The sequence below is a fragment of the Ammospiza caudacuta genome, chromosome 7 (genome assembly GCF_027887145.1).
Source record: "Ammospiza caudacuta isolate bAmmCau1 chromosome 7, bAmmCau1.pri, whole genome shotgun sequence".
Classification (NCBI taxonomy): Eukaryota; Metazoa; Chordata; class Aves; order Passeriformes; family Passerellidae; genus Ammospiza; species Ammospiza caudacuta.
The window spans coordinates 46013637-46024553 of NC_080599.1; the positions used below are offsets into that span (position 1 = coordinate 46013637).

General features: G+C 41.9%; 1 protein-coding gene across 14 annotated transcripts in view; it reads left to right on the top strand.

The window, feature by feature from the left end:
• Window positions 1-2426, top strand: part of NFIA (nuclear factor I A) — a 243502-nt gene extending 241076 nt beyond the window's left edge. For all 14 annotated transcript variants that reach the window (XM_058808306.1, XM_058808308.1, XM_058808307.1 and 11 more), the window contains one exon: window positions 825-2426. In XM_058808306.1, coding sequence (XP_058664289.1) covers window positions 825-842 — 18 coding nt within the window. In that variant the 3' untranslated portion in view covers window positions 843-2426. The remainder of the gene's footprint in view (window positions 1-824) is intronic.
• The last annotated feature ends 8491 nt before the right edge of the window (window positions 2427-10917 follow it).

The window sequence follows — 10917 nt, forward strand, 5'->3', positions numbered from 1 at the left end:
GGGCTCTCCCCGTGTGGTGGCACTGCCCCGGCTCCAGCAGAGCCCACTCCAGCTTCCCAACTGTGTTTATTTTCCTATGGAGAAGCGAAATCGCTCTCTGTGCTCCAGGCATCTGCGCCGTTGGGTTAAGGACGGTATTGTTTCGGGGCTGAATTCCCTGGGAATTCCCTCCCTATGGGAAAAAGAAGAAAAAGGGGGGGAAAAAATATTTTCCCAAAGAAAAGCTATTAGTTGAGGCCCACGTTTTGTTTTGAAACACAAGTATGGGGAGAGGTACGGGACATTTTCACTGATCCACTTTCCCCAGATTTGCTTTATCCTGGCTTTTCTGTAGCGATCCACATTTCTCCTAAGAAAACAGCCCTGTTGTTGAATTTCTGTGCATCTGTTCCAGCGAGACAGTTGAAGCAGGGCAGTATAAAGCAACAGATGCTTATGCTGGCACATGCCTAAATACCCAAGAAAACCCCGACTGCAGGGTGATAAATGGCACAGAGAGGCGAATGTGTATCGCCTTTTCAGGGGATTAGACAAAAGTGAACTGGAGGGATCTTCAAGCCATCATCTATTAAAAAGATTGATAACTTGTAACGTGACATGACCCCCGCGTTCATCTGTAGCTATGTCCAGCGACTGTCGGCGAGGAAAAAAAAATATATTGATTTGTACAGTATTTTTAATTAAGCTTTGTAATTAGGTCAATTCGTCACGGTCTCAATTAGCCCCCCTCTTGGCGGAGGAGGCTGGCGGCCGTGCCCGGAGCCCTTGGGGAAGCGGCGAGAGCGAACGGCCGGGGCTGATGCCTCTCCTTTCTCTTTTTGCAGTCCTGGTACCTGGGATAAAAGTCTCCGCTTCCCACCACGCACCGGACAGACCACCAGACCCCTTCCCACCTCTGTAACACGGAAGCAGCAGCAACGCAGCGCAGCGACTTCACATCGGCGGAAGGGGAGGCGAGCAGACACCGACAGCAAACTCGTACATGGAAATGGCAAACGTTATGGTTGAATGGCAAAGGCCGTAACTTTCTCTCGAGATTTGATTTTAATTTTTCTTTTTTTTTTTAATTTTTTTTTTTGTTGTTGTTTTTTTTAGACAACTTTAGGACTGTTGTAATTTCTCATATGGTGCTGGAAATGGTTGGGCTTCATAACTTTTGAAGTGTTTCATTGGTAGTGTAAGCGTTAGGTGACACTGAGTAGAACTAGCCTCTGCTGCTGCTTACCAACTCGCTGTTGTAACACACTTTCCATATGGAGCCTAACTGTTTTACAGTATCCTCATCGGATTTTCCCATACAGGTGTGAGACTTCTTGAGAAATCATGAAACACACTTAAACTATAACTTTTGTAGTAGCTGAATTCTGCAATATATAACTTACCGGACAGACATAGAGCATGTTTTTTTTTTCTGTAACATATCGGGGAAAAAAAAAATGCAGGTTTCTTTTTTTTGTTGTTGTTGTTGTTGTTGGGGTTTTTTTTTCTTTTTTTTTTTTTTTTTTTTACAGTCGGCACTTAGAGATGTAACATGAACCATAAGAGCATTGTCAACAATTTTTTTCCACTCGATTGCAGAGCGATTTAAAACATCAAACTACTACTATTCACTTAAAAAAAAAAAGAAAAAAAAGAAAAAAGTTTGAAATGCTGCACTTACATTTTAAAAAAAACATTTTTCAACAATTTTCAACAATTACACAAAAATTCACGCAGAAATGGGGAAGTTGGTCTGTTTTGACAGAAACTGACAGGAATCAATCAAAACAATCGAATTTTGAATTGAGTAAAGTGCAATTTCATTGGATAGCTAAATATCTTTGTAAGATAGAGATTGTTGAAAATTCTATTTTTGTTTTCCAAGTCCTTCCACCCCAGGACTCTAAATTATTGGGGTAAAAAACAGCCTTGCAAGAAAAAGGGGAGCTATTTTTGCTTTTTATGTTTTTTATTGTTGAACTTGTATCCCTTTAAAACTGAAGGAAAATTAAAAAAAAAAAACAAATCTAATGGTGCTTTTACCACAATATGTTAACTACATTAAATGCTAATTAATCATTTTCTGTTATCAAAGCACATAACTAAAATGAAATCATAATATCTGTTAATTTTATAAGCTAAAAGTCACTATAATGGATTATGCCAATTCTGACAAATTTTACGTGTTTCCGGCAATATAGGGTTTATCAGTTCTCAAACACCTTGGGAATAAGAGAGAACGGTCCAGAAAGTAAAACACCTTCGTGTCCCTGAACTGGTACATTTTCTGGACTGTGGAGAAATCATTACAGAAACGAACGATGCTGATCTTCTTACAACTTATGCCAGTTCAAAAGCAAGGGCACTTGCTGAAGATGAAAAAAAGAAAAAAAAACAGACAAATAAGTAGAAAATGGAAAAAAAAAAAAAAAAAAAAAAAAAAAGAAGTTTGGACCCCAAACGTCCTGTATCTTATGTACAAAAAAAAGGAAAAAAAAAGAAAAAAAAAAGAGTGCAAGTGATTTTTTCTATCAGACAGCGGAGCACCCCTTTGCTTCACATGCAACTTTAAGAAGGTTTCCTATACTATACATATATATACGTTCTGGTTGGCGAGTCCAGCTAATCAGAGAAAGTCTCTGCATGTTCTAGTGTTAGTAACTAATTTTTATATAGTTAATGTAGGGTAAAGTAGAGTGCATTAAGACACAATATTGTAATCCCTATTCCAGGCACTTGCCTTTAAACTATGTTTGTTCGACCCTTCAGAAGGGTTTCTACTACTGTCCTATACAATCAAGTAACTGAAATTCTTGGGAAGACACTTTGCTCCTCATCTTTTCCCTGAAACGATGTTTTGTTTTGTTTTCTTAATTTGCACGAAACAAAAAAAAAAAAAAATTCCATATCAATGTGCCTTGCCCTGGATAGCGATTATTTGTGGAATTGTTGCACATGTTCCTATATTGAAAGGGGTTTTTCCCTAGTCAAGCATTTGGAGACACTTTTTGTAAATGTGACTTTTATGTCAGCCATTGTCAGTTCCAACATCTAGAATTAAATAGGATGTTAGTTGTTCCGCAGATAGGAGTAGTGTTTATTGTCCTGTATGGTCAGTGGCAGTGCTATTCTGAGATCTGTAGATGCTAGATTATCAGTATTTTTGGATGTTGCTGCATTTTACCTTTTATTTGGAGTCTTCCTTTTTTTGTTTTGTTTTCTCCCAGATATATGAAAATATGCAATACCTGCTTATATCATGTAGAAAAGCTTAGCAATTATTAATTTTTCTTTTAATTTTTTTTTATTTGACCAAAGTTGGTGCTGCACTTGACGCAGTGTGTTTTAGGTGTTTGTCTTTGTACTTTTGTGATTTTTGAATGCACATGCAGGAAGGGCTCTTCTTAGAGAAGCAGTCAAACTGTGAAGCACTAAGCTGAACCCTGCTTCAAGCAATTTTTGTTTTACAACTGTTCCTTTCACAAGCAAGCCTTAAAAAAAAAAAACAACTTCCTTTTTCTTCAGATCCCACACCCATTTTTATTAGCAGACTGCAATCAATCCACATTCAATAAAAGTATATAATGCCCATTTTTATATGCACGTTTTTAAACTTCCAAGTTCTGAAAATTGTTTACTGGTTATTCTCTATTTAAGGAAAAAATAAAATGTTTTGGATTTTCATATGTGTCTGATAAGTGGTTGAGTAGTCATTTTGCTCTATTGTATTGTGTGATTGTTAGTATATGGTATCACATCCTCTAGCCAGCATCCTTTGCCTTCCCTATAGCACTTAGCTGGGCATTACTTTATTAAGACATATGTGCACTAAAAAAAAAAAAAAATAGCAGCTTTCAGTGCTTCACAGTGAAGGGAAAAAAGCCTAGACAAACATTTTGTCAGAACCTTGCTATGAGACAAGGTATTACCAGTAAATTGGTTGTATATACAATAAAATTGCACCCTTTTTTAAACAAAACAAACTAAGCAATAGTTTGGGCAGTTAGTTGTTTTTAGTGAGCATGTTGTAGTCATGGCTGCAAAGAGAGAGAATTAAACTGCCCACTCAGAAGATATGTAATTTGTATGTTGTATAGTTTTATTGATTACACTGATTTATTCTACCCTATTTTATAATGCAGGACTTTTGTAATGTTGTTTAAATGAGGAAAAATTTCTGTCAAATTAGCTTAGTGGAATTTCTGATTGTTCGTTATAAAGGCAGCGTTCATAGAATTGCTTTTTTTTTTTTTTTCCTTTGGGAACTGGATTTAAGTTAAAAACTTTCCCGTTTCCTTTTTTTGTATGTATTTAAATACAGTTATTTTTCTTCTCTCAATGGTATAGCATATTCCTATGCTTGAGAAGTATAGGCTACTGAAGAACCATTGTAAATGGACATTACAGGTATGCTGTATTTTTGAAGGTATTTTTGTCATATTAAGTTTGATGACGCTAAAGTTAGGGAACTCTGAGCAGAATTGCGAGAAAAAAAAATGTTTTAAAGGCTTTAAAACATTAGGTAGGAGGTCAAGGGTGTTAACCAACAGGGGTTGTAAAGTATTACACACTAAATTCAGTTTGCGTTCACCTCCCTCTCACGCAGGAAACGCGGCAGTTCCGTTCTGTGCAGGTGTAGAGAACAAACAGTGTTTTAGTCCTCCTTTAGAGGAGCGGGGAGGCGAGCAGGGATGGGCAGGAGGGATGGGGCATCCATCCATCCCTCCATGCACCCACCCAGCCATCCATCCATCCATCCATCCATCCCTGGATGGTCCCGCCGTGCGGGCGGCCGCAGAGCCCCGGCCCCGCGCCGGGCGCTCCTTCCGAGTCACCCAAGAACTTTTTTTCCTCCCCGCCTCCTTCTCTCCAGAACTGTCAGACGCACAAATTCTCTGACCTGTGCCCACCCCCACCCACCCAAATTTAAAGCCCTAGGGATGGCTTAGCGCGAATTGACTTTTTCCCAAGTTAATTCCTTTCTTTTTTTTTCCCCCCCTCTTTTTTTGGGTTTTTTAAATTTTTTTTTTTTTTGGGTTTTTTTTTTGAGCGAGGGCACTTGCTTTTCTCATGCCGCACACCCCAGCAATGCCATTATTATTTATTCTTTTTCCTTTATAATAAAAAGAAAAACTTTCGGGCTTCGAGTTTAGGCAGCCATGGTACACTTTGTCTCTGTTGCTTGTTCCCCCTCCCCTTAAGGTCGAAGGGGAAAAGAAACACCAAGTTTTCTCAACTCCACAGTATTCAGTCAGCCCACAGGAATATGCAAAATCCCTCTAACATTTTTTTTTTCTTTCTCTAGTTCTCTTTGTTCCGTATATTTGCAGCTTTGTAGTAACAGTGTTATAAAATATTTACTGTACAAAAATACAAAAAAACCCAGATACATAGCCTAAAACAGGTTTTTTTTCCTTGTGGTGAATTATTTTTTTTTAAGAATGTCAGTTAATATTGTACTTTGCATTGTGTCTCTGGAAATATCTTTTTTTTTCTTTTTTTTTGTTGGTAGAAGGCCTCCATCGAACAAAATTAAAACCATAACCGGCATGACAATGTAAGGAGAGCTTCAATGGCACCTAAACAATAAATAAATAACAAATTCAACCTCATGAGGTCTGTCAGAGGCAGGTCTTGTGAAGTTAACACTGCCTGCTAGGCAGGATTTTCATTAAATCAAGCTTACAATGCCAATTTTGTCTTGAAGTCAATGCATGTATTACTGTTTGACAGTAAACCCAGCTATGCCATCATCAAGTCCAAGGCTGCGCAATAGTCTAATTAGTATCGAGTACATTTTCCTTTTATTTTTTCCAATAAAAAAGCAGTGGGATGAAAATTGCTTTGATATATAGCAGGTAACATTGAAGCTATTCCATAGCACTTAACTGTAGTGAATTCTGTGTCACCAATTCTGAAATCAATTTAATGTTTAATGCAAATCCATTACATGGTGCTATTACAGGCTGGCAAAATGATTTACAAAAATGTGACAACTTGGGCTCAATTCACTCTGCTTTCCAACAATGTAAATGCATAGCAGTGTTTATCTGCATGAAAACTATGCACTAATCTATCTGAAAAAAAAAAAAGAAAAGAATATATCAACTTTGGTATCTACTTTCCGTTTACTTCGATCCTTGCCTTTTCGGTCATTGTTATAATGCCAGCTTTAGGACAGAAAGAATTATAAGAAAACCAGCATAATACCTGATATATTAAAATGTAGTGCCTGTGAAATCTGTATTATATTGCTCTTCTGAAGTAAGATTTTTCTACACCGGTAGCCTTCGCTGTCTGTCAGAACCTTCTGATATAGGTGATGTAAAATAACCGTACAATATTAATGCATGCTATTCCATAATGCTTAGTAGCTGTATGAATATTACTCAAAGTTATGTTAGTCTTTTTTTCTGACTTGGTTCTTGTCAGATAGGTTTAAAGATATTTCACTGAGAACGCAAATTCTGTCTTTATTGATTTGGGGTGTTTTCAGTATTTTGGAGGTATACATTTACTTAAATTCAGTATTACTTGTGTTTTGGGTTTTTTTTCTTTTTTTTTTCCTTTTTTTTTTTTTTTTTTTTTTTTTTTTTTTTTTTTTTTTTTTAATTTCCTAGAGGGCAGGACATGGTGTTTGAGACCAGAAATCCGTGCCTGGTAAGATTTTCGTCTCGAAAAGCTACCCTAAGAATTCAGAGAGCTTGCTCTGAAGAACAGTTCAAATTGAAGGGACAGTCCTTTAAACCCACAAATGAGACCGAGCTCATGTTGCGAGAGATTTCTTAATGGGCAGCGGTGAACCAGGTACCCATGCTTGACCCTTCTTCACACCAGACTTCCTCATATAGAATGAAAAAAACCCTTTTAAAAAAAAAAAAAAAAAAAAAAAAGAAAAAAAGAAAAAAAAAACCTCATGTGGTTGTTTAGTTTCATGCACAGTTGCAATATTTTTCTTCAAAACAAACTCTGTACAAAACTTTGGGCCCGATTCATAAAAGCTCCTTTGCTATTAACACGGGAGGCTGGTGGGCTCCTCTCCTCCAAATTGAGGGTGGGCTTCGCCCCGGCGAGCCCCGCTGGCCCTGCTCTCCCTCCCCTTCCCCTCTCCGCCTCCCCCAGCCCACGGAGACCAGGAGCCGGTGGCAAGGGGCCGTGGAGGAGGCGAGGCAGCCAGGACCATGCTCCGAGCCCCAGAGGTGCAGGTTGGCAGGAGGAAAAGGGGGAGGACGGCTCCGGCAGGTGCCGGGGGCTCGGGACACCGCGACTCGATCGCAAAAGAGATCTTGTGCGCACCAGAACAAAACGCGCTCGATCGCTACCTCTGAGCTCTAGAGAAACCCTCCGTCGGGGCCAGCGCTCGCCCGCAATGTGAACTTTTGTACTTTGGATGCTTTTTTTTTTCTCTTAGGGAAGACTATTTTCCACTTAGTTAATCTTCTATGCTCGAGCATGAACAAAAACAATTGTGTTGGGTGAAATCCCCCCCCTTTTATCTGCATCCACAAATTAATATGAGGGGAAAAACAAAAAGAAGATGAGTTTCTAGATGGAGCATGGTAGGGTGAGAGCGCCCGGCTCGGCATCCGCCACCGACGCCGCTCGTCCTTGTTGCAACTGCTGCCTTGGGGACAGGGCCACAAAATTCTTGGGAAACAGAATCAAGGAGAAATCTCCATTTTGGCCGGCTGTGCAGGTTCTCCCGAACTCTGCCCCAGCCCAGCCCAGTCCCTCGGCGGCGGGTTGAGATTTGAGGCGCTAAAATTTCCACCGGCCGTGTGAAAGATCTGCTGCAAATTCACTTGACACCCGTGTTAATACCATGTCGTGTTCATTTTTTTTTTATGAGTCAGGCCCCTCGTGCCTCTAGTATACTTGTATTGACTCTCATAGTTACCATTTTAGTTTTACTGTGTTCTGTGAAAAAAATTGTAATTGGTTGAGAATCACTGTGGGCATCCATTCTTATTCAACTAAGTCTCCGCAGGTTTTTTGAGCTGGTGTGGATTAGTTTAACTCTTGTATTCAACCATTAGTGCTACCACCTTCTCACATTACAATACAATTACTGGAAGCAAGTACTGCATTTCCTATGCAACAAAAAAGGAAAATAAAAAATTGCTAATGCTAACAGGCCGTGTTGTTATTTACTCCCAGCCGGGCACGGGGTGGGGTTGCGGCTGTAGGACCGTGGGCATCGGGCATCAACCTCTCCTGGCCCCAGCCCTGTGTGCTGGGCAGGCTCCCAGGCAGCAGCTTCATCCCAAATCGTGGGGATATTTGGGTAAATTGAGTCACTTTTGTCACATTGGCCACTCTTCCCCATGGTTTTGGTGTCCCGTCGCACAAAATCGTTCCAATATAGGAGTAATCCTCAGCAAATCTCTGCAGATTAATCATTCAAATTAAAGAGATGAAGCACACCTAGGAAAGATCCAGGTAATTAATAAGTGCTGCAAGTGCTACAATGCATCTTTAAATGTAACTAAACTATAAAAATATTGCCACATTTCCAAGGAGCCCCAGTACAGCCAGGGCTGTTGGGATTGACCTTGGAGCTGTTGGCAGAGCTGCCTCTCTCTGCAAGGCTCTGGTTGCAGAAATAGGCAAAATATAAGCTTTTTTATAAATGTTGAAGTTTCCTTCAAAGTTTTTCACTCTGCATCACCTTTTGCTTAAAAGATACATGCAGAATTTAGCATTTGCAGAAAGGTTTTTTTTGCATTTAAGCCATTCTGGCTGTTTTCTATGTAAAAGCAGACACCAAGCTCACACCTGAAGGGTGAGGGCTGGTGCAGCTCTGCCACTGCCCTTGGGGACAGCAAACAGGGACCCCCATGACCCCCAGCCCTTCCCCAGGCAGCACCAGCTGCAACACCAGCTCTTCCATTTTATTTGGGGGGAAATGAGTGTTTTCTAACAAATGTGTGCCTGACACACATAAACCGCTGGTATTTCCTTTCTCACACCTCCACAGAGTTTTGGTTTTGGCTGCAAGGCCAGGGCGGGAGGGTCAGGCTGGGCACAGGTCTAATGTCACCATCCCATGGGGGGGACCCTGTCTGTGCCCCTCACTGTGTGCCTCCCATGTGGGCAGTGCTGGCACCAGTGCATGTGGTGTGGCAGCTGAGGACAGGTTGGAGCCTGTTCAATTTGGCTTTTTTTTTTCCTCATAAATGAGACCAGACAGCGAGGAAAAGCCAAATCTGTCCTCAAAGGAAACACAGTACCCCAGGCAGGGCTTGCCAACATCGCTGGCCCCTTTCACCCCCACAAGCTCTGCGAGGAGGGAGGAACAGGGGGGTGAGGGTGCTGAGCTTGTGCTCGCTGTCCCAAATGGGCAAAAACCAGCCCAAATGGTGGTGCTAGTGCCCGTGGGCTTGGAAGGGAGCCCAGGTGTGGCCAGCCTGTCCCAGGGGCTGCCAGAGCTGGATGATTCCTCCCAGCACTGGCTGTGAGCACGGGGGAAACCGGGATGGGAGGGAGGGACAGGCACCCACCCGTGTGCATCACTGCATGAACGGACACAGGAAAATTACCACCTGCAATTGCAGCACAAAGGGAGGGGTCACCCATCAGCTCCAACTGCTCCTCACCACTGCCCGTTCCCCATTCTTGCCCATCCCTCCCTAAAATTCATTCACTGTTATTTATTTATATCCTTCATTACTGAGGGTGTTGGCTGAGGTTTGGTGGAGGAAGCACGAGGGGTGCAAGAGTGACCCTGTCCCACAAGGATGATGGCTGTGCTGGCAGTGGAGTGAGCACCACCTTCTGCTTTCTCCCTCCTTTCCTTGCACGTTTTCTTCCCCTCCAGCTTTCTGACTTTCTCTTTCTTCCTGTGGGAGAAAAGGTCTCCATCAGCATCTAAGGAAATAAATCCCATTTATTATTTATCGCTATCAAAATGTGTCAGCCTGGCTCAGGACGCAGGAGGAATACGCAATAGCCCCTCACAGAAATCAAAAAACTTTGGGTGGAAAAAGCCCAGAGTGGCGTTCAGGCAGGGAAATGCAGGTGCTTTGCCCTGCTCAGAGGGAGATCTGGCTCCTTAACCTCTTCCTTAAATGCAAATATTCCTGTTGATGCAAGTGGAGCAGCACTCACTGAGGCGATGGGTCTGCCCAACATCTGCTGAAGACCAGCCAAGACTGGGAATATTTATTGGTTCAGTGCTTCAGCAACGCTGTATTAATTGCAGCTGATGTTTTGATGGGCAGTTAGCACACAGGTATTGATGAAAATGGCACCACTTCATCTCAAAATTAACTGCTTGGCCATTCAGCAACAGGAGATGATAAATTATGGCAATAAATTTGCCATGGAGATTTATGGCACCGTAATTCGGGCCCACAGGCACACTCTGGTGGGGACAGGGGCCACGGTCAACACCCTTCATTCCTCACCCACACACAGCCCCATGGGGATGTTCAAATGCTTCCAGAAATCTGGGTGCAGGAGTTTGGTAACCTCTCAGGTCTTGGTGGTCCTTTAAAATCAATGATGCTCAGGGGCCAAGGGGCCCTCCCTGCCACAGGAGGCATGGCCAAGTCTCCAGCAGCACAGGGGACGCTCTGAGCCACCTCCTCTTCCTCTGGATCAATGGAAACAGAGCTGAGCTTCACCTTATAAACCATGCAGTCATCCCACTTTCCTAAAAACCTTTGAGAAACAGAGCCAGGCTGCTGGTGCTGCAAAAGGGAAAGGTGTCACTTGATTATTAATAGTAATATTGTTAGTAGTATTGATATTATTATTATCATCATCATCATCATCCTCTCACCAGTGCTGCACTCAGTGCTTATTTATTTTTTTATGTCCCATTCTACCCTCACAAAGCATTGCTGCCATTCAGGGCAGCCCCAAAGCCACCCTTTTTTCCAGGCTTTTTTAGGTTTTTATAAGATTTGCTCCAGGAGGGACACAATGTGTGGGCAG